This window comes from Ursus americanus, chromosome 11 (assembly GCF_024610735.1).
Source record: "Ursus americanus isolate L20-20 chromosome 11, mUrsAme1.1.p, whole genome shotgun sequence".
Lineage (NCBI taxonomy): Eukaryota > Metazoa > Chordata > Mammalia > Carnivora > Ursidae > Ursus > Ursus americanus.
Window position 1 is genome coordinate 41,245,502 of NC_142137.1, and position 24,559 is coordinate 41,270,060.

At 37.4% G+C, this 24,559-nt stretch overlaps 1 protein-coding gene across 5 annotated transcripts; it reads left to right on the forward strand.

Moving 5' to 3' along the window:
- Positions 1–722: 722 nt before the first annotated feature.
- Positions 723–23,678, forward strand: RNF146 (ring finger protein 146). 5 transcript variants are annotated; one of them, XM_045805588.2, is made up of 4 exons: positions 745–835; positions 9,364–9,528; positions 11,985–12,092; positions 21,913–23,678. In XM_045805588.2, exons 3-4 carry the CDS (start codon positions 12,085–12,087, stop codon positions 22,991–22,993), a joined length of 1,089 nt encoding a protein of 362 aa, XP_045661544.1. In that variant the 5' UTR covers positions 745–835; positions 9,364–9,528; positions 11,985–12,084; the 3' UTR covers positions 22,994–23,678. The 5 variants fall into 5 exon arrangements, with proteins under 5 accessions (XP_045661543.1, XP_045661544.1, XP_045661546.1 ...); XM_045805590.2 differs by having other exon boundaries at positions 11,990–12,092; XM_045805587.2 differs by lacking the exon at positions 9,364–9,528 and having other exon boundaries at positions 723–835.
- The last annotated feature ends 881 nt before the right edge of the window (positions 23,679–24,559 follow it).

A 24,559-nucleotide genomic window follows, 5' to 3' on the forward strand; every position in this document is an offset into this window, starting at 1 on the left:
ACATGGAATGTTGGAATATGTACTCTTTTAAAGACAAAACGCATGCTATTCCACCTTCCTCATTTTACTATAAATTGAGAAAATACAGTCAGTTCCGAGAAAGACTATGTACACGCTAAAATGAAATGGAGGATACTGCCAAGGTTTTGACGTTTAAAACCACAGGAATGCAATAAGATAAACCATTCCTTTAGTTTTCGATTCTTCTGATTAATCTCTTCCTCCAGCTTCCTAGGCTCTAGTCTAAGAAAAATAGGTCCAAAGGAAATTAAGATCTATTTTTTCCGATTAAATTGCTCAACCCTTCAGACGACGAATAAACTAGAACTCTCAAAGGACCCCTTTGTTGTGGTTAGAAGAACAAGCAGTACTCTGCCTAGGGCTCTGTACCCCAAAATCCAGCTAGGCGCCCAAAGGTTTCCTTGGGTCTCGAAGAGGGGTTTCTGAGCAGCACCACCTGCTGGTTCTACACGCGTCTTACTTCCTTTGCCCCAAATGTCTCTCCCGTGGACCTGCATTCTTTCAGTCTTCTACACCTAATTATAAGTAAAGCACAATACAAAGCAGGCAGAACGATTCAGGCAGAAACTGCAGGTCTCCAAAGGCAGAAAAAAGTAGGTACCGAACCGCTCGCTTCAGGGTTGGGTCGTCGGGAAACACCTCGCGGAGGGATTGACGCGACCGCCCCAGTGCAAGGCTCTACTTCCGCCCCGCGCGGCCCCGCCCCCCGCAACGCGACGGGCGGTCACGTGACCGCCGCGCGCGTTCCCGGCCGCTGCGGGCTCCGAGGCCGAAGAGGAAAGACTGCGAGCCGGCCGCGGCTGTGGCTAGAGAGGTGGGAGTCGGGGCGAGGTTCTCGCGGGGAAGGGTCAAAGTCAGCCAGTCCGACATCCTAACCCAGGGAAAGGCGTGATGGCTCGCGGTGTCACCTCCAGCCGCGACGCGCTCCGGGTCGGCCCTGCGCTTCGGGCCTGAGAGGGGCGGCGGCGGGGTCAGGGGCCGGTACGTAGATGGACGCCCTTGGGCCGGCGCGGCCGCAGCTCCCTGCGCCCAGGCGGGATGGGGCAGTTCAGTCTTTCCCGCCGCCCCCACCTTGGCTGCTGTCGCAGGCAAGAAGACTGTGACGGGCCCTGCGTTGTCCGCGGCCGCCGCAGAGCCTGCACTGGGCGACGGCCCGGAGCTGGTCACGGTCGGGGTGCGAGAGGCGGAGCAGCGGCCATTACTGCGCAGCCTCTTCCGCCGGGGTCCTCGTCTCTGCCTTTGGTGGCAATCAGGTCCCTCTCCTCTCTCCTTGGCGGTGGTGTCAGGCCTCTACTCGGGGACCTTCCGGCCTCAAGACTTAGGGGCGGCTCTGGTTTGAAGGGTATCCTGCTCCCAGTCTCCCGTGTGGAGGCCTCTGCCCGGGCCTTGGGTCAGATCGCAGCCAGGGCGTACAGTCCCTGCGTTTTGTCTTTTTCCGGAGTGTCTTTGGCTGCTTCCTTCTCTTCCCTCTCTCCCTCCTCCTCCTGCTCAGTGTCTGGGTCTTGCCTAATAGGAAGAGCAGTCCCTCTACCTTGCCCTGGTTAAGCCCAGCGCTGCGTATTCTCGTTGTTTTGATGATCAGTAAATCATCGGAACAATTAAGAGATCTCTTGATACCCGTTGAGCCAAAACAACAACAACAACAAAAACAACCCCTCAGTGCATCTTAAAAGCGGAGGCTGTTGCTTTGTTCTGGTTGCCGAGTGCGAGTTCTCTCCCTACCCGCCCCCCATCCCGTCTTAAAGAGTACGGGCCTTCCTTCCATTGTTGTAGCTGTTTTGTTTTCCGTAGGGGTCTAGAGAAGGTTGCAAAATTGTTTTGAGTTTACACGCACATTTTGGCAACTAGAGCTTTCTCTTGTTAACCATTTCGAATATGTTTTTATTTTTCTTCCCTAAGAGCCAGTTCAGTGACACTTTCCAAGTTTTGAAAGTACTTATATTTTGTTTAAGTAATATTTTCGTAATATTGGAACGTGTGGAATTGAGGGAATAAGAAGGCCAAGAAATGATAGAAAAAGCGTTGTCTTTATAGCTTGACATTTCAGGTGCTTGGGTGCACTCCCTCTCCTCCAGTGTGTGTACTTTTTAAATAGGATGTGAAAGTATAACATTGGCATTGAAAGCACTCTATAATTACAGAATTGGAGGACTTAAAACTTTTTGTCTTTTTAGCAAGCGAATCTATGTTTAGACTCTTAAAAAGACGTGGAATATAGGACACATGAAGAAAATGACCCACAGAAATAACAGGATTTATGATGTTGGCTCTGCTGTTTTCATGACCAGCAAATACTGTTCTGTCTTGAGTGTTTGAGTGCTCTAAAAACAAATGAAAATGGGTCAAGTAAATCTCTTTTTAAAGGGAAAACCAGAAAAGTGAAAGCTACACTAGAAATAGCTTTTTGGGTGTGTTTGTTTTAGCCTTGTGTATCTTAAATTGAAACATTTTGTTAAGCCCGCTCTTTGATGTAGAATTTATGTTTCAAATGGGCCAATGTAAATTGTGGGTAAAATAAAAATAATGGTAAACATTTGAAGGTTTTTGTTATTTACTAGTTGTTATAAACTTGGTAGAATTATAATCATCAGGGAAACTATTTTTCCAAATAGCTAGTCATTAGGAGGATGAGAAGGGAAATGGCGTTTTTCTTTTAGGAGACACGTGTCAACTGGTGAAGTATTTTGTTTCAGTTTCCACCAATTTGAATTGTTAGAAGAATAGGACAGATTTTTCTTCTTGAAAGGATCCAGAAATGATTTTTTGACTTAGTGTAGAAGAAAAGGTAGTATTCAGTCTTGTCTTTTCACAATATTAGTCTGTTTAGAGAATATTATTTTATGTATTAGCCATACTAGCATGAAATGCCTGACACACTTGTCAGCTGGATATTGAATGTTTTTTTCACCAGTGTCAGTAACAGAGGCTTCTGACCCTTTTTTCCATTCCCCTGCCTGGTTCTTGATTGTGACAAGGAACATGAATTTGTGAAGCAACAGGTTGGATTAGAAATAATCTTTGTGGGTATGGAAATCATTTTATTAACATTCTTCTACAGCCACCTGCGCTTATTTATGGAATATTTAGTGTTTATGGCTTATTACCTTTTGGATTAATTAAAATAAAACCTGTTGTTAAATTCCTGTTAATTAGGGGTGCCTGGGTGGCACAGCAGTTAAGCGTCTGCCTTCGGCTCAGGACGTGATCCCGGCGTTATAGGATCGAGCCCCACATCGGGCTCCTCCGCTATGAGCCTGCTTCTTCCTCTCCCACTCCCCCTGCTTGTGTTCCCTCTCTCGCTGGCTGTCTCTATCTCTGTCGAATAAATAAATAAAATCTTTAAAAATAAATAAATAAAATAAATTCCTGTTAATTAAAGTATTTAGAATTAAGAAATACAGAGTAGGGTGAAATAACTAAGACATGGGAGTTATGACTTGACCAGGGTCACACATACAATTAGCAACAGAGCCTACATTTACAAAATGGCTGGAGGCTGTGAAACTTCTGTTTGATAAGATTAAAAGACTATTTGTGCACATTCACATTTCATGTTTTGTTTAAATAAAATGCAAAGGCCACAGCTGGGGGGATGTAAAGGTTTAATGCTTGAGTACGAAGATTGTGAAGGTCATAGATTGCCATACAGTAATGTTTTTTAAGGGAAGTACTGAACAATAAGGGTTTTAATTCTTTTAAGATGTGTAGTGTTAGGGCACCTGGGCAGCTCAGTTGATTAAGTGTCCGAATCCTGATCTGAACTCAGGTCTTGAACTTAGGGTCCTGAGTTTAACATTTTGGGCTCCATGCTGGGTGTGGAGCATACTTAAAAAAATTTTTAAAAGTAAAATAAAATAGTGTAAAGTATTGGCCTCCATTTAGTTGAAATGAGTTTTGACTGAAGACTTTTGTTTCCCAGTATGACCTGTGCTTCCTGTAAGCTGAGTTTTAGCAGGGGATGAGAGAGAAAGCTAAAAATGGAAACATTAGGGCATTTAGTTACCTCTCTCAATTTGAGACTCTTTCTTAAGAAATATTAAGATGTATCTATCTGCTAAATTACACCCCATCTCTCTATTCTTTCTTTCACTGGTCTTTGCTTTTTCCTTTTTCCTTTTTTTTTTTTTTTTTTTTTTGAGTTTGTATACCACAAGTTGGAAGGTTTGAAGGTTGTTTTTTTTTTTTTTCTGTCATTGCTATCTTTTATATAGAACATTTCCTGTTTTGTGTATTTTGAATTAAAAAAAGTAAAAACTACTTTATTAAACAGCTGTCAGTAATTAGAAAAATATAAGAAGTCTTTATATCTTTATAATTTGATGTTTTAATAGTTATATACATAACTTTTTCTTTGATTAGTTCTTTTAAAAAGATAATCATTTATTTGAATCTATTATGTGGGAAAAAATGATGGTTTTTTGACTTTGTGACTGACTTGAAAAGTGGAATGTAATTAATCCTAGATATTTTTAGAGAAGATAACAGCATATGCAAATAATAGAAGTGTGAATTTGTTGAGTGGTCACAAATTATAAATAGTACAGTATTACTTCATTTTCAGTTTTACTTATTTACTAATTGGTTGAGTGGGTAAATGACTTAACTTCGCCAACAATCTCTAAACTCATGTATTTTGAAATTCAGTCTGTCATCTTTTTCCCTCAGAATTGTTAAGAGGAGAAATATGTAAGGTAGTTTCAAATCTTTTCTCTTTTTAAGTTACCTTCCTAATAGTTCTTTTCTGTCTAAATTTTCACCTAAAGAAAGACCCCTAACCCATTCACTAATTGGTACGTGCATATCAAAATACTGTGGTAAATTTTACTATAGTAATTAATAAATTATATTGAGTTTGGTATATAGTTTATAAATCATTCATTGAAGCGAGAATTATGTATGTTTGAATTATTTATGTTTGCCAGATTAATTCTGGCTTATAGTTAGAATTACACTGTTTTATCTTACATCTTTGGATGAAATTAAAAGCCTCCCCCTTCCCCTCATTAAAAAAAAAAATCTTTGGTTTCAAATGTAGAAATTTTCTGAGGACTACTGCATATGACCATTCTGAACATTACGTGCTATGCCTTGTGTTGTGCCCACTTGGCATTCTAATTCTCAGACATTATAGTGGATGGATCCATTTGGCAGAATTGGTGTCACTGAAACCAGTCCATTTTGATTACAACACAACATGAAATTTGCTTTTTTATCTGTGCCAGCACAGGTGTGGATAAAGTAACGTGGAGTTCATTTTCTTTATTCAGCGATTCTGGTAGTAAATTGCCAGCTTTGTATTTTAAAAAATTGTTAATATTGCAAGACATTCTAAACCGGCATTGCCCAGTATGGTAGCCACCAGCCACACTTGATATGTGGCTAGTCTGAACTGAGTTGTGCTGTAAGTATAAAATACACCCACATTTCAAAGAGTGTACATACACATGAGAATATAAAACATCACATTAATAATTTCTTTATATTAAATACATTTGGAAATGGTAATGTTTTAAGTATTTGGGGTTAAATAAAATATTTAAATTTTACCTGTTTCCTTTTATTGTTCTTAATGAGGCTAATGGAAAATTTGAAATTACAAATGTGGCTTGCATCATATTTGTTTGATGATGCTATTCTAGACCTTTTCTCTGAGATACAATACACTGAAGATTTTTTTAAAGAAACACATGGGTTTGAATCCCATCTCCCGGTATTGATAGCTTTGTGACTTGGGGTTAAATCCTTATGGGTTTGGGTTTCCTCCTTTATAAAATGGGTGTAGTCATATCTCACAGGGTTGTTTTGAGGTCATTGAGAGCTTCATGAACTTTTTAGTATGCATATGAACCATCTGGAGATCTGATTTCTGTCGGTATGGAATGGGGTTCTAGATTTTTCATTTGTAAGGGACTCCCAGGTAAATGCTGTTATAGTTGGTTGGGGACACAGTTTGCATAGCTAGGATCTAGAATACTACATAGATTTTAGTTTATTTTCCATCCCCCAACCATTATTATCCATTTAAAGTCCACTTTGAAAATTATCCATGGAGTATAGGAAATGGAAAAGTCACTGTAGCTTGCACGATTTACTAAAACTGGTTTTATTCTTGGTTTTTCATCTGCATTCTAGAGAATTCATTGCCAGTGAACTAAACCTTAGGTAAATTATGTGCTTGTCAAAAGATATAAAGATGGTTTGAATCTTATATTTGTAAATATATTAACTTCCCTTTGTTGTATTTTAAGCTCTTCAAAAGAAATGATTAGAACTTGGGTATCTTTGTATCTTTTGTGGCTGGGTGCCTTGTTCACAGAACACAAGTGTGTTATGTGAATAAATTTATTTCAATATTTTATTTTTCTCAACAGTTACTTTACGAAGTTTTGCCTTCATCCAAGAAATAACACTTCAAGTCAACAAAAACTGACAATTTACTAGCCACTTAGAGATAAAAGACAGTCTTTATCTTTAGGATGTGGATGGTTTAATAGAACAAGTCAAAAGCAAACAAATAATTTCAGTGTATGGGATAAGTTCAGTAATAGAAGAATGTACAAAATACAGTGGAGGGAACAGTTTTTGGGAGGTAGAGAAAGTGGTAGTATAGTAGCATTCATAAGCTGTAAAGTATGTTATACCAGGATGGGGCGCCTGGGTGGCTCAGTCGTCAAGCGTCTGCCTTGGCTCAGGGCGTGATACCGGAGTTTTGGGATCGAGCCCTGCGTCAGGCTCCTCCGCGGGAAGCCTGCTTCTTCCTCTTCCACTCTCCCTGCTGTGTTCCCTCTCTCTCTCTGGCTGGCTGTCAAATAAATAAATAAAATCTTAAAAAAATATATATATATATTTATTTATTTAAAATACCAGGAGGAGGAAGTACAGAACTACAAAGGGAGGTTTAGAGAAGTATGAATAATTTAGATTAGGTAATAATATAGATTATGAATCTCTGAGAATGGTGGTAAGAGGTAAGTAAGACTAGAGAGAGATTTAGGTTTCAGGTCATTAAAGCCTTTGAATGCTGTTAGGAGCTTTGCCTTTATTGTGTAGGCTGGAGAACCATTATAGGGCTTCGCATGTGGGAGGCCCATTTGCCTTTTTAGTATATCACTCAGAGGCTTAGTGAATAAATCTGAGGGGTGTTACTGAAGCAAGATAGACTGAACAGTAGTTGGGGTGAGAGGTGATGTACGTCTAGACTAGTACACTAGCAATGGCAAGAGAGTAGAAGATAGATTCCAAAGGTGTTAGAGGTAAAATTTGACAGAATTTGGTTGGAGAGGAGATGAGAAAGAAGATTTTTCTGGTTTTTCTATCTGCATTTCTTGATTAAAGCGTGGAGGCCGAGATGTCGCTTTGTAAGATTCATGCAGACATGGGGTTTTGTGGAGAATGCGTGGATGAGAGACAGATGTGAAAGAGCCACTTCCTTCTGCTGAGAAAGAAGTTACAGTGGTTGGGCTCCAGATTGGGCAGGAAAAGAAATGAGACTGGGAACTGGCTAAAGAAAAGGAGGCTGTCAAGAAACTAGAGGTCCCTGTGATATTGAAGAGCAGATGTGGGAATGAGTAAATTAGTTGGAAGGACCAGAGTTTATAATCTAAGAGTGAGATTAAGATTTTGGAGGGGCAGCACTGTAGGTGGCTTCTAGTTCCAAATGTATACATCATAATTTGTTGCTGGATGGACAGGGAGGTGAAGTTCACTGAATTTAGGATTTTAGGAATTGAAAATGGAGAAATTTCTTTTTCCGGAATTGGATTCGATGGATTACCTACATTGCTTTGACTTAAGGTGAGATTACTAGGCTTAAAGACCATACATGTCTACTGGCCTAGAATCTCCAGGGTTAGGGCCTGAGAGTGCATATCTCTAATAAGTAACCTCCGTGGGGTAAGTTTAAGAACCTCTGAGTTAGGAAGTTGGGATGGGTCAAATTTAAATTGGTTCATAGTGATGTATCAGGAGTTAGGATGGAGAGGATGATGAACAGTGAAAATTAAGTCACTGCCTTAAAGGTTAAGCTAGAAGAGCTGTAGGGGATTTATATAGTCAGTGGTGAGCCTTTAGAGAAATACTGTTTTTGTTAAAGAGTAATGATGATAGAATAGTAGAATGTTTCCTCCTGTCCTGTGTGTGAAAATGGGCAGTTCTGTTTTGAGTGGCCTGTGAAAGAGAAATGGAGTCTCCTGTGGTGTCATGGAAGTTGTATAGGCACCTAAAGGGCAGAGTGAAAGGCTTTGGCGGGGGGGGGGGGGGGGGGGGGTCCAGACAGTGGAGTCCATATAATGTATCAACCAAGTTTCCGAAGTCTGTATAACAAAAAGGTTCTTTAGACACTCTTTTTGAGTCAGTTACTTTTGAAAATCCTCTGGTTCTGAAACAGATGATTGTTCTGTTGAACATTTGGTAGGATAAGCTGGCTTGTATTAAATTTCACTGGGAAAAATTTCTATAAAAGGTAAATATTTATCTTTAAACACTAAAACTCCTGTACTGTGAGAGGCACGTGGAACTGAAAGACTTCAAGTGTTCCCTCTTGATGTTACTGTGAGGCTTACAATCTCTTTAGTCACCATGTTTGCTTGGGTTTGCTTGGGTCTGAGTTCTATGTAGTATGATGTGCCTCCTGCACTGGGCATCGTGAAGGGGCAGGAGAGAATACTGAAAGAGAAGAAAGGATTAATGATGAATGATGTTTTGATTGGTGCTTCTGGATTCTCTGAATAAGAGGCATCTTGAGAGAAGTTTGGCTGAATGATGGTAAACTTGGATATACATACAAATAGCAGGAGGTTCTAGTTAATGTGGTGGCGTTGTCTTTTCACACTACTTCCTTGTAGAGAGGCAGTGGCTTTGGAAGACCTCACATATGGGCTAATTTGTCCATATAGAACCTGTTTTACTTCAGAAACATTTTTATTATGGTAAAATATAAATAACAAAATTCACCATCTTAACCATTTTAAATGTATAATTCAGTGTCATTAATTGCATTTACAATGTTTTGAAACCATCACCACTATATATTTCTACAACTTCTTTATCATTTTAAACAGAAATTCTGGTGGGGGGATGGGCTAGCCCGGTGAAGGGTATTAAGGAGGGCATGTATTGCATGGAGCTCTGGGTGTTATACGCAAACAGTGAATCATGGAACACTACATCAAAAACTAATGATGTACTCTATGGTGACTAACATATCATAAAAAAAAAAAAAAAAGAAATGGAACTTATCCAGTAGCAGATGCCTAAATCACTTGACAATGGGAAGGTTATATCGTCCTTTGGCATTACTTCACTGTACATAAACACTCTCTCTCTCTTTTTTTTTTAATGCAGCCAGTTTTTATTAAAATCTAAACCCTAGTGTTTTGAGGCAAAACCATTATTTATTTAGCTGGAGAAGTTGACTGGTTAATGAAAAGCCACTGAAGTCTCCATTGTTGCTTTTATTGCTGTTATTCTGCATGACAAGCTGTTATTTAGAAGACACATTTTATAATGGTAAGATATTTGGATATATGCCTAAGAATCAAGAAATGTAAACCTTTTATTAGTATTCTAGTAATGCAAGTAACTCAAGGGCCTGATGTAAACTTACATTTGTACTGTCCACAAAAAGAGTTCAGCAAAATTTTATAAAAGATTAAGAGTATAATTACACGAGAAGTGATAATCTCTAAAATACTGAAGCACCAATAGCATTTATCACAATTGGTGATTGTAGATTATAGCTTATTAACAGCTTATAAACAATGATTTACCACGGTAATCTTATTACATAGCCTGGTATAAAAGCTCAGAAAATTTTGTTGGAACGGATCAATTCTTTTGAGTACCTTACAAACACTCGAAAGATCCATTCACAAGTAATAGGTGAATCACTTTACCCACTCTTTAAAAATAGCTCATTAAGCATAAACACTCTCTTAGCTCCAAAAAAACAAACAAATAAACAAATTCTGTATCCACTCAGCAATAACTCTGTTTGCTCCTCTCCCTAGCCCCTGATAATTTATCTGCTTTCTGTCTCTGAATATGCCTATTTTCAATATTTGATTTAAATGGAATCATAACATTTGTCCTTTTGTGTCTGGCTTATTTCACCTAGCATAATACTTTCAAGGCTCATCCATGTTATAGTATATATCAGAACTTCCTTTCTTTCTGTGGCTGAATAATATTCCATTGTATTTGTATACCACATTTTGTTTATTCTTCTGTTGATGGGTGCTTGGCTATTGTCCACCTTTTGACTTTTGTGAATAATTCTGCAGAGAACATTGGTTTACAAGTACCTGTTTCTGTCCCTGTTTTCAATTCTTCTGGGTATATATACCTGGGAGTGGAATTGCTGGATTATATGGTAATTCTGTTTAATTTTTTTGAGGAACCATCAGACTTCACGGTGGCTGGTCTATTTTTCAGTCCCATCAACAGTGTACAAGGGTTCCAGTTTTTCCATATTCTCACCAATGCTTATTATTTTCCTTTTTTTTTTTAATTATATCCATCCTGATAGATGTGAAGTGGCAATTCTTGTGGTTTTGATTTACATTTCCCTGATAACAATGTTTAGCATCTTTTCATGTATTTTTTGGTAATTTCTACATCTTCTTTTGAAGAAGTCTACTCAAGTCTTTTGTCCATTCAAAAAAATTTTTTGTCCTTTTGTTGTTGAGTTGTAGGCATTCTTTTATGTATTGTGGATATTAAACCCTTATCAGTATATGATTTGTAAAGATTCTCTCCCATTCTGTAGGTTGACTTTTAACTTGCTTGACAATTTCCTTCAATGCCCAGAAGTTTTAATTTTGATGAAGTCCACAATTTGTTTTTTCTTTTATTACCCATGCTTTTGGTGTCATTCATACCTAGGAATTCATTGCCAAACTCAGTGTCATAAAGATAAACCCCTCTGTTTCTTCTAGGGGTTGTATGCTTTTACCTCCTTTTAGGTTATTGGTCTGTCTTGAGTTTGCTTTTGTATGTGTGTGAAGCAGGGGTCCAACTTCATTCTTTTGCATGTGACAGTTCACTTGTCCTAGCATTGTTGAAGAGACTGTGCTTTCTCCCATTGAATGGACTTGGCACCCCTTTTTAAAAATCAGTTGTCTATACAAGTGCGGGTTTATTTCTGGACTGTCTCCTCTTTCGGTATATTTGCCTGTTCTTATGGCAGTACCACATTGACTTGATTACCGTAGCAATCTCGGTGTGTGAGTTCTTCAACTTTGTTCTTTTTCAAGATTGTTTGGGGTTATTTTAGGCCCTTCACAATTTCATATGAGTTTGAGGATTGGCTTTTCATAAGAATTATGTTGAATCTGTAGATTAGTTTGTGTAGTATTGTCATCTTCAGTCTTCCAATCCATGAACAGTTGTCTTTCCATTTAATTAGCTCTCCTTTAATTTCTGTCTGCAGTGTGTTATAGTTTTCATTGTAAAGTCTTTTCCCTCCTTGGTTAAGTTGATTCCTAGGCATTTTATTCTTTAGATGCTATTATAAATGGAATTTTTGAGCATTCTCTAAAATGCTTTCTTGATTTCCTTTTTGGATTGTTGACTACTAGATGTAGAAACACAGCTGACTTGTACTTTGAGATTGTGACCTGCAACTTTGCTGAATTTATTACCCCTAGTGGTGGTTTTCTTGGGGATTCTTGGGATTTCTTATATAGAAATAGAGGTAGTTTTACTGTCTCTGCAAATAGAGATAGTTTTACTTCTTCCTTACCTTTTTGTATGCCTTTCATATCTTTTTCTGGTCTAATTGCTCCAGCTAGCACTTCCAGTACTGTGTTGAATAGCAGTGATGAAGCAGGTACTCTTGTTTGAAATTTTGTCATTTTTAAGATAAAATTTGCCACTGAATTTTGTTAAAGGATCATACATAATTGACTAATTTTGTCGATCATAATTAGTCTGTATAGAAGTTGATGAAATAATTTCTTTTGCAGCACAGAATGAACCAGCAGTGGAAGACAAAATACCACACGCTGTTTGATTGCTGGTGAAGATGATCTTTTATTTTTGTGACATACAACTGTGGGATCTGTAATGGAAATGTAAGTATGGCATCATGGTTTGTCCCAAAGGTGCAGTAAATTCAATGAACTGATAAAATGCAATAAGCCAAGTGTATGTTATATTTAGTTCTAATTATACAAAATGAGTGTTTTGTATTGAGTTTTAGATGTTTTATTGAGTTAGTAATTTTACTCACGTGAAATTACTGTTAATGTTAGATACCCAGAAATCTTAATCAGGAAAAATTTTTATTCTATTTTTTATTTTAAAGTCAATGAAACTGAAGACAGAAGAATTTTCTCATAGAAGGCTAAAAAACTGGAAAGATTTTTAGATCTTCTAGGTTCTACTTTCTCTTTACATAGTAATTTACTTAAAAACTAAAGTAGGCAGACAGTATCACCTTTTATAAATAAGAGGGACTTAATGGGACTTAAAAACACTAGTTATTAAAAGCCTGTTTCACTAAATTAAAGTGTTTTTTAAATTAACTGATTTTTTAAACAGATTTATTTAGAGGGAGTGAAGGGGAGGGAGGGGCAGAGAAAGAGGGAGTGAGAGAGAATTAAGCAGATCCTACACTGAATGCAGAGCCTGACATGGGGCTTGATCTCACGACCCTGAGATGAAACCAAGAGTCAGCCGCTTAATCAGCTGCACCACCCAGGTGCCCCTAGATTAATTGATTTTTTAAAGATTTAGTATATTATTGCATTTTAATTAATACTGAATTCACTCTAGCCCCCAGTTTTACCAGTTGTGTTTTCCTATCATTTAGTTTTTGTGAAATATGCTTTAAAATATGACATTACCATGATCTTGCCCATTTTGGTTGTCATTCTATTCTTGATGTATATTTTTACATGATGAACATCATATTTCTGTCTTCCAAGGTAATATGAACATTATCTAACCTGTAGGTACTATTTCACATGTTTGTCAGTTTGACATGTAACTATTGCTATCTACTTTTCAATATGATGCTTTAATGATATGTTAAAAGTATGGCAATATCATCATTAGTGTTGAGAATTTGGTAAAAGAAAAATGAAACCTGTGAGCATTTTTCTTTAAAATTGGGGCAAATATATCTTTTATTTAATCTTGTTCGTATGTTATCTGCCTGTATATATGTATATATATATATTTTTTTTAATCCTGTAGATTAAATATTATAGGTGCTGGCCATCAAGGAACTAGACTATGGTCTAGGAAGTGAAACATAATTATTAATTAAACATTGGAAGAAATGCCATATTGAGGTAACAATAAGATGCTTTTGGAACTAAGAGAATTTAGTCCATATGAAGGTTCAGAGTGAGAAGAACTTTTAGCTTGATCTTGAATAAGTAGAATTTTAACAAGCTGAGAAAATTAGGAAGTATTTTTCAAGCCAAGGGAATGAAGGAGGGGCACAGTTGTCTAAATATCAGGGCACCTTAGGGGAGTCAGGGAACAATCCCATGTGGCAAAGTGGCGTGGGGAGAAAGAGACTTCAGAGTTGGTAAAGGGAGTGAGTGTTTATTTAGTACTTACTGTATTGCTTGGTGCTTACTGGGTATTGTATTTGGATTATTGAATTGAATCATTGTGAAAAATGGTAGTAGCTCATTTACTGGAGAAACAGAATTAGAGAGATGAAGTCATTTGCCCTAGGTCAGTTTTCCAAATTTCTCTGAGAATAATCCTGTGGGGCACTTGTTAAAAACACAGATTTTTAGACTGTACCGCATATATGTGCAAATTTACAGGGTAGAGCATATCAGCTAATTCTTACTTTTGGAGAAGTTTGGGAAATACTCTTCTAGGTCAGTTTAGTGAGAATAAATAATAGAGCCAGGATTTTAGGTAAGTCTGTTTTACTCTATCGGCTATGTCAATTTTACTTGGAAGCCAGTGCTTGGGAATTTGGATTAGATAATGTAGGCAGTAGAAAACTATTTAAGATTGAAGAGAAGACTAATTAGACATGATTGAACTGAGAAAAAGGGATGAGGAGGAGAAAGGACTGAAGTCAGGGAGGCCATTTGGTCGGTTAGTAGAAGAGTGTTTCCAAGAAGCCAGAATTGGGATCACCGGCTTTGGGAATGAAGGGGACACATTCTAAAGAAGTTTCTGTCATGGAAAAGAGAAGTGCCCAAGGAATAAGGGAGCATCGAGGATGGCTCTAAGTTTTATGCAAGATCAAAAACAAAGGAAAGAGGATTCAGGTTTAGGAGAACAGATAATTTTGGTTGTAGTCCTGCTTGATTTTGGGTCCTTGGAGAATATTGAGGTAAATTCTTTGAATACAGATGGGAAATACAGTTGGCATGGTTCTGGATATTAGATTTTAGGAGTCATGGTGGTATATGTATTAGTTTGAAATACTCAGTAGATTGTCTATACCTAGAATGTAGTATGAAAATAGGGCCACATGCAGAGCCTTTGTGAAGAATACTGGTACTTAAAGGGCAGCTAGAGGGGCGCCTGGGTAGCGCAGTCGTTAAAGCGTCTGCCTTCGGCTCAGGGCGTGATCCTGGCGATCCGGGATCGAGTCCCACATCAGGCTCTTCCGCTATGAGCCTGCTTCTTCCTCTCCCACTCCCCCTGCTGTGTTCCCTCTCTCGCTGGCTGTCTCTCTGTCACATAAATAAATAAAAAATCTTTAAAAAAAAAAAAAATAAAGGGCAGCTAGAGAAAAGAGAAAACAATGAAATAGAAAGAATTGGGAGAGAGTACCATCATGGAAATGCATAGTATAAAGTTTTAGAAAAAGAGTTGGTGGTCATATCATTCAGCGTAATGGGATCCAATATATTGAGACTGAAAGAGATCATTAGACTAAGGATAGTAGTTGATTTTGAAATTTAAGGATTGAGAATATTAACCAAAATCTTCCAACAGTTGGGATGCTACAAACACCAGAAACTGAGGAGTTAGCTTTTCAAAACAACTAGCAGTACCCCATCCTGAGCCAAGAGGAATGATGATAGGGTAGAGTAAAAATAGAGATAAATTTCAGGGATTCACTCTTACCTAATTTTTTAATGACACAGGAGTCCAGGATACCTCTATACTAAAAAGTTGGAGAAGTTGTGTAATAGTCTTTGGGGGAATAGGGAAAGAAAGTTGTCTTGACTGAGTAAAAAGTTATTGATAAGAGGCTTGATAGTCTCTGGGAAATCAAAATAGCTAATTATGGGTGGTGCTCACAACTTTTGCACCATACGTTTCACTCTAAAAGTGGAAATTTTCATGAGTTTAATAGTTAACTTTTGTTAAGTGCTCTGCTTGATTGACCCTTCTTTTTTTCAAATGTCTCCCTTGTAGCTATTTTGGTGGTGGTATCTCTTTATTCCCCATCTCTCTCTGACCATTTCTTGACATGTTTTGTAAGCTATTTTGCCTCATTAGTAAATACCGAAATAATCTAAGGTTCTGTGGTTGGGCCTTTTGTCTGCTCCCTCTGCAGGTTTAATTTGGGCATTCATTCATTTTCGTGTCTCGTAAGAACCATATATTAGTGACTCATCAGACTTTTTTTTCAGCTTAGATTTCTTCAGAGTACCAGTCTAGTAAATTCAACTGTCAACTACTTATCTTCATCCGGAGACCTTATAAATATCTCAAAGTCATTACGTCTGAAACAGAACTCTTCTCAGATTCTGAATTTTGATGGATGTGCCACCGTTGATCAGTAACCAAATGCTTTCTCTTGTTTCCTAAGTATTTCTTATATTCATTTATTAGAACCTTATCTGCACCCTCCTTCCCATTATCTTATACCTGGACTACTATAAATTGTAGTTACTTCTTACCCCATGCCACTAAGTCTTCCTCCAAAAAGCTGTCCAAATGATTTTAATAAACTGCTAAGCCTAGTATCACTTCCTTACATAAAACCTTTCAGTGAATTCCTGTTGCCTGCTTAGGAGTTCGTATGTAGACCAGCTTCATAGTGATCCTGAATCCTTTGAAATTATATGTAACATTTCATCAAATTCTTCTTAATCATGCTGTGATCTAAAAATGTTTAAGAACCAGGATGCCTGGGTGGCTCAGTCAGTTAAGCGTCTGCCTTCGGCTCAGGTCATGATCCCAGGGTCCTGGGATTGAGTCCTGCGTCGAGCTTCCTTGCTCAGCAGGGAGCCTGCTTGTCCCTCTCCCACTCCCCCTGCTTGTTGTGCTTGCACACACACGCTCTGTCTCTGACAAATAAAATTTTTAAAAAAATAATATCTAAGAAGCATTGGTATTTAGAATAAATCTTTAAACTTACTAAGATAACAGTGTACAAGGTCTTTGCAGCACTTCCTCTTGCATAGTACATTTCATCATAGCCATAATTATAATGGAGGCATTCATAGTAGCTAAGAGTGCAGACTAAAGTCAGACCATCTGGATTTGAAACCTAGATTTGGAGTTGGTTCAGTCACTTATGAATGGAGCCGGTGACTTTGGGCTTAACACTGAGGTTTCTGTATCTCAGTTCCCTCATCTGTAAAATAAGGAAAATAATGGACCCATTTTATAGGTTAATGTGAGGATTAGATGTAAAGTACTTCAAACAGTGCCTGGCACATATTACACAATAAATGTTGTTGTATTTATACTTTAATGTAATGAAAATATGCATCAATAAACACCTAATAGTATTGAGATTAAACACTGTGCAATATGAAAAGTAAAGAATTTTAAGGACTTCGGACATTGTTTAAATTTTTAAGCTGTATTTTTAACTTGTATTAAACTTTGAACTCTTTATATTCCAGCAGAGCTAATGATTTGAGAAATTTTTTTAATAGTCAAAGTTTTTAGAAGGAAGATGACATTCTTCTCTGATAGGTTGACACTTAACAAAAGGTGGTTTGTTAACTTACACTTTGTTCTCTTTTTGGTGTTTATAATTGTATTCTGAGCCCAGACTTTTAAACCTGATTTGCAATATATGGAATTTTTATTGCTGGCTGTAAAGTTCTTCAATACTCTGTAAGCCAAAGACTTTTTTCATTTATAGTAATTTTATCTTTCTTTTGATTAGATGTCTTCAAGAAGAATAAACAAAATCTGAGTACTTGGCGATTTCCACTAACTTTGCCCACCATACGCTTCTATATTTTGTCTTCTTGAAGAGAAGGCTTACTTGTTTTCCAGAAATATTTAACATACATACTTTACTTATGGGAAGAAGAATGGGACTTTTGCATAGAAGTTACATCACATTAAGAATTCAACTAGTAAAGTCTTCAAAGTAGAAATATTTGAAATGTGAAATATTTACTGTGTTCTTCAGCAGAGTTGAACTTCACTCCAAATTTCTACATAATAGATTATTCTTAATTTAGTAACCAGCAAATAAATTCTGTTTTCCAGAACAACCTCTGGAGTTTCCGAAGATATTTATTAGTTAGGGAATGAATACCTCTCTTTGATTAGCATTAACTGTTTTTCAAATCCTGCTCTATGAAAAGGAAAAAGACATTTTTTAAATTCATATTGGTATGATCCCCTGCACACATTTAGCCTCCAGCCTATTTGAAGATCATTGAAGCTATGCGAAGTAGAGACTTTGTAGGGTAGATGAAAATGGCAATAAAAGTAATCTTGAAGTATGTTTTATAGGCAGGCTAGTAGTTTAGGTTACTTTGTCTTTATCTTGTTATATATCTCAGTTGTATCTTGTCCACTATGTGCCTCATCTAGAATTATGTAAGAGGCATTTACTAAGTTGTACTCCTCATTTCTTAGTTGGTGATAAACTAACAGTACAACTTGTTGGGCAGACAGAATCAGAATTTATAATTTGCTATGGCAAGTTAATAGTTGAAAGTGCTTTAGATGAAACAATGAAGCTTTAGCTGTTTGTGTCTGTTTCCTGATGTTTATCCAATTTGTATCCTTCATTTTAATGAAAGAACCAAAGTACCTGCCCCACGGATTGTTTTGCCTTTCCAGGTGTGGTGCTTTTCCAGTTCATGCTTTCCTCTGGGATGGTTGTAATTGATTTTTTTTTTTTTTTTGGTTTAAAATTATGTTTAGGTTTATTCATTTGTGCAAGAGTAAGAGTCATAAGACATTGATCATGTTAATAAGCAGGGTGGAGATAATGTTTTTAGGTTGAAAACTTTTTTTGGTAGATAAGCTAAGCCAGCTAATGGAAAATTGACTTTTGGGGTCAATTTTACTTAAATGCAGCAGGGTTTGGGATTATGTTGTTGTTTCTAAGTATGGTATTCATCCAAATTACATGTTGGATATTTTGTTCATGTTTTATAAGGCTTTTCGTTTTCTTTTTTAAGTTTTAAAATTATGGGCCTGTCCTTTGCCCAGAGGGTACCTAGATAGCTTAGTTTAACATCTATACTTATTATATGTACTTATTATATTCAAGACGTTGCTGCTTTTTTTCCTCCAAGTAGTGATGAGCAGTAGCCCTTCTCCATTTTTGTCTTATGAATAGAATCAAAATGGATGATGGCTCTCTCTTTTTCTTCTTCTTAAGTGGGGCTTTAAATAAATATGGAGATATAAAAGATTTTCAGGAATTTCATTGACAACTAATTTCTTTAACCTAAATTGAAAGGGATATAAGAATATACATATTACTTGTTCTCCCATTCTGTAGCTAATTTTAGTTCTTTCTGTTTCCAAAATGTTTAAAGTTACATTGAGGTTTAAATGTAGCAATAGGAACTAATGAATTAAGAGAGGCTTTCATTTACAGGTTTATGCTTTCATTTAATTTATTCACTTTACAATAATTTTGAGTTGAACATGAATAATCCCCATTTTACTGATGAGAAAGCTGGAGACCCAGAAGCACAGTGTAAGTGTGTGATTTTTAAAAAACCTCTTACAGGTACATTAGGTGCTGCTTATATTTGGCAGAATTGAAAGTAATATACATAGACTGTTACCACAGTGTAAAGTTACCTGGAACAGACAAAAGTATTCTGAATCTTTGCCAAATGTAAATTGAAATACGTGGTATTCTCTCTCTCATGGCTTTGGGAAGTACTAAGATTTTGTATTTAAGAAATACAGATGAGTTGTGGGGAGTCTAACAAAATGTATTGTGCACGGCCATTTCACTTCAGGGGAAGTAGGTGGACAGCATTAATTAACCAGTTGAGAAGCAAGCGCTTTCACTTACAACTTAGACTGTTAAGTTACAAGATACTGTTTATCACAAAATACTTTGAAGCTCCTATAAGCGCCTAACACATATGAAGAGTTCACACCTGCTAGAACTTAACCATAGGTTGGGAGAAAGTTGTGCTTTACTAGTATGTGTAACCTAGAGGTTCTGGTAAAGCAGTTGATTGGAAATGGAATTAAAGGTTGAAAAAAAGAGTTTGGAAATCAAGTATTTCATAGTGTTCAGTTCTTTCCACTGGGACTGTGTGCCACTTTCTTTTCTAGATAAGTACAGTCTTTTCCAAAACTTGCTATCGTTTTGAACCTTGTCTATTGAGGAACCAAGGACACAGAAAAAAGCAGTAAGAGAATGGATTGTTGGACTGGATGTGCTGTGATGAAAGCCTGAGAGGATTGTTCTTCAAGCTTTGATGAACATAAACATTTTTACTGACTACACCTTTTGTAACCACTGTACCCATTTTTAAATGCTTGATCTTGGAAAAAGGCAGAAATCCTTAGGGTGATTAAATTCTAAGTATTCCTTGTTTAAAAGAGTGAAATCAGCTGGTACAGAGAGATTGTCATTTTAAGCAGCAGTTAATTAATGGTTGTGAATCTCTGCGATTCCTTTACCTCTATTTCTCAATCTTTTTATATATCACTGGTGCACTTCCTCTACCATTTTCTCCCCTTTTAAAATATCTGTGGTTTCCTAGTACTATGGGATAAAATCAAATCAGATGCTTCTTTAGCAGGGCACAAAAAAGACTTCCATCATTTGACTTCTGATTACCTTTATAACTTCATTTCTTGCTATTCCATTCCATTCCCAAGGTACGTACAAGTAAATTCTTTTAAAAAAGTTTGTCAGATGGTTTAACTTAATGTTATTTAAAGTAAACTAAAAGGGACGCCTGGGTGGCTCAGTTGGTTAAGCATCTACCTTCAGCTCAGGTCATGATCCCAGGGATGGAGCCCCACATGGGGCTCCTTGATCAGCGGGGACTCTCTTTCTGCCTCTACCTTCCGCTCCCCCTGCTTATGCACTCTCTCTCTGACAAATAAGTAAAATCTTTTAAAAAAATAATAAAATAAGACTCAAAACATCTATTGTATATGATGGTATTATATTCTTCATTGAAAAACATATTCATTTTCTTAGCTAATAATATTTGAGTGTTCTCTATCTGCCAGGTCTTGTATGGGAATACAGAGAGACAAGCCAAAAGTGATCTGTTTCTTGCTTTTACAAAGCCCACCTGCTTATGGGGAAGACTGACATTAACAAAATAAACACACGAATAAATGTAACCATGCAATTCTGATAAGTGCTAGGAGTGAGAAGTACATGGTAGTAAGATGGGTAGTAGTTTGTCCATGGGGGATGTGGGAGGCAGGAAGTGAAGAAATGTTCATGTAGAGAAAACCTGTTGAAGGGAGTGATGTAGAGAAAACCTGTTGAAGGGAGTGGCTAGTGTGATTGGAAGCCTGATCAAGGGGAAGTCTGATAGAGATGAGGCTGGTGTGGGAGTTGGGGGGGCAGGACCATTGCAGGCCTTATAGATCCTAGTCTTTATCCTAAAATCATTTTTTTAAGCAAGAGGTAAGGCTAGACCAATTAAAACGCATGTTCAGTAATTTAATAAACAGTATTCATGTGGTGGCTAGGGAAGGGTAGAAATGCATGGTAGGTGGATTCAGGAGATACTTAGGATAAAAATGATAAGATCTGGGGATGTTTGGATGCAAGGAGTAGGAGAAGGGCAGTTTCAGTGATGGATTTCTGGCTTGAAAAAGCAGATGGATAATGGTGTCATTGGGGTTGGGGAGCTTTTAGGGAGTAAATAAGGAAGAAACAGATATGAGTTAAGGGTGTTTTTTTTGCCCTCAAGACATCCAGGAAGAAATCTAAAATAGCCGTTAGAATCTGTCTAGATCTAGGGCTGAAAGGAGAGACCTGGGCTGCTAAAACCAATTTGAGACATTTGTTTATAGGTAACAGTTGAAGCCGTGGGTATAGATGACATCATCTTTAAAGAGTAAGCAAGAAGAGCATATGGTTTAGAAAAAGGCAGCAACGACAAGGAAAGGCCATCACAAGAGCGTGTTTTCATAGAAGGGGTAATGAAATGACTGGTTTAACGAGTGTTTTTAAATATACAGCAGGAGTAGAAAACTTGTAGGATTTAGTCTTAATTTCATATGGTCTGCTTGTCACGTACCAAAAGTGTATTAATATATGGTAGTGTTTGCAAAATTGCCACTTAGTACTATCGTAACAGGCCACAAAATACCACCTTCTGTAATCGGAATCTATATTACTTTCAACCATTTTCTGTGTCTCTGACTACTTTCCACACTGACTGGAAAAGTCAGTCTAGAATAGATTGTCATTTAACATTTTTAAATCTGCATTTAGTTATATGTCATAAGTTCTGTGACTGAATGGAAGTGGTATATTTACTTAAAATCTATATTTTGGTTGTATTTTTATTAATTTTTGGCTTAACATTGTGTGCCTCATTGCTCCCCACAAGTATAAATTAATGACATAACAAATTAAAAAGATTTTTCTGTACAAGTTAGATTTTTTCTTTCATTTTTGTTTTCCCATTGTCCAGTATGTAGCACACATATAAAATAGGTGCTTAATAATAATCTGAATTGTTGAATTAAGATATTGGAAGAGTTGAAATATAGTTTTAATATTATATGTATTTTCTCTCATTTTCTTAGGATGGCTGGCTGTGGTGAAATTGATCACTCAATAAACATGCTTCCTACGAACAGGAAAGCGAATGAGTCCTGTGCGAATCCTGCACCTTCTCTAACTGTCCCTGAATGTGCCATTTGTCTGCAAACATGTGTTCACCCAGTCAGTCTGCCGTGTAAGCATGTGTTCTGCTATCTGTGTGTAAAGGGAGCTTCATGGCTTGGAAAGCGATGTGCCCTCTGTCGACAAGAAATTCCTGAAGATTTCCTTGACAAGCCAACCTTATTGTCACCAGAAGAACTCAAGGCCGCGAGTAGAGGAAATGGTGAATATGCATGGTATTATGAAGGAAGAAATGGGTGGTGGCAGTATGACGAGCGCACTAGTAGAGAGCTGGAAGATGCTTTTTCCAAAGGTAAAAAGAGCACTGAAATGTTAATTGCTGGGTTTCTGTATGTTGCTGATCTTGAAAATATGGTTCAGTACAGGAGAAATGAACATGGACGTCGCAGGAAGATTAAGCGGGATATAATAGATATACCAAAGAAGGGAGTAGCTGGACTTAGGCTGGACTGTGATGCTAATACTGTAAACCTAGCGAGAGAGAGCTCTGCCGACGGAGCGGACAGTGTATCAGCACAGAGTGGCGCTTCTTCTGTTCAGCCTCTAGTGTCTTCTGTAAGGCCCCTGACATCAGTAGATGGTCAGTTAACAAGCCCTGCAACACCATCCCCTGATGCAAGCACTTCTCTGGAAGACTCTTTTGCTCATTTGCAACTCAGTGGAGACAGCATAGCTGAAAGGAGTCATAGGGGGGAAGGAGAGGAAGATCATGAATCGCCGTCTTCAGGCAGGGTACCTGCACCAGACACCTCCATTGAAGAAACCGAATCAGATGCCAGTAGTGATAGTGAGGATGTATCTGCGCTTGTTGCACAACACTCCTTGACCCAACAGAGACTTTTGGTTCCTAATGCAAACCAGACAGTATCTGATCGATCAGATCGATCAGGAACTGATCGATCAGTAGCAGGGGGTGGAACAGTGAATGCTGGTGTCAGATCTAGAAGGCCTGATGGACAGTGCACAGTAACTGAAGTTTAAATAAAAAAGTCTTCAGCTCCATGCTCAAAGTTAAAATGGTTATCTGTAAATTTCTGCCCACATAACATTATACTCATCCCTGGTAGTGCATTTTTGGGAGTTGGGGTGGGAAGGGGTATGGGGAGGACAGACCTGTAATTAAAATGTCTAACACGTCTCTGTTGAGGAATTTATTTAATATAAGGAACTTGGCGTTAATAGTTGAGAGCTGTTTAGTAATAACCCAGTTTTCTTGAGGTCTGTTAATTTTATAGTTTTTTAAAATTTCTTCAGTTCTTTTGGCCAGCGTGTGCGTATTATCTGTGCATTAACAGTCCTCATCTGACTCTTGCATTGTGTCTTATTTTTCTGCATGGATTGACGTAAAACCATTACTAAAATTTGGCTCCTATGAGATGTCTGGTATCGGTATGAACAGGAAGCTTAATTAATGTGAGAATAGATGTGAATTTGGGATTTTAAAATAGATGAATAACAACTATTAAATAGTAAAGTTACTGAAATGGAAATGTAAAGAAAACAGCTAATAACTCGTGTTTCAGAATCTTGTCTGTAACATACTTCATGGCGTTTCCCATAGGCTTTGCTGTCTAGTCCTTGTAGTTTGAGGTTTCTCTTGATCTGCATTTTTCTTTTTGATTACAGAATTTATAATTTAATAAATACTAGAGTTTATCAAAAATAATTTGTCTGTTGTTTGAGTCTGGAAAGAGGATGGAAAGAAACGCTTTGACGTTTGTGGCCAAAGGTCAGTAAACAGGCGGTGGTTTGAGTTGGTTGTACTCAGCTTAGTCACTTGCTCAGGAAAGTGGGTTTTTTCAGAGAATAGACCATCTACAAGCAATTGCACGGCATGAGTATGTATGGAAATAAACCTAAAGTGATGAGACTTAAATTTCTTACATAACCGATAGAGACCATACATATTTTAGATTTCCATTGCCAGTCTTCATTAGTGGCCTGACACTAATGAATTAAATGGTAGGCTTATTTGTAAACAGCATCAGTAGGCACAAATGTTCTTTACAGAAAATGTAGAATCTGTGGCAAAATAGGAAGTCTTGGGTTAACTTGGTAATCCAGAATTTGGTTCTAAAAAATGATAATGTGAATTTGTCTTAATATATTTTAACTCAAAACGGTAGGATCGTGTTGAAGCATATGCAAGTTATTTTTAATATGTTTTTCAAATGTGAATTGAATGTTACCACAGCAAATAAAAACTGTCACTACTTCGAAATTATCTTTTATCTCTTGTTGTGATAGGTTAGAATTGGGAGTTAATTCTTTGACTTACATGTTTTTTAAAGCCTATATTGTAGAGAGGATCATAAAAGTTTGAGTTGTGCATCTGTATTAAGTCTACTTTCAAAATATAGCTAGTAAATGAAAAAGGTTAGCTACTTTTCAGAAAAAAATAGAAATCTGGTATATAATGCAAATGTTACAGGATGCTTCATGAGTCCCTTTGACTTCTTGAGAAGTTTCGATGTAAAGTTAAATTTTATTACTATGTAAACAGTAGTACTTACTATCAGTTCGGAAATCCCAGGGCATACACATAAT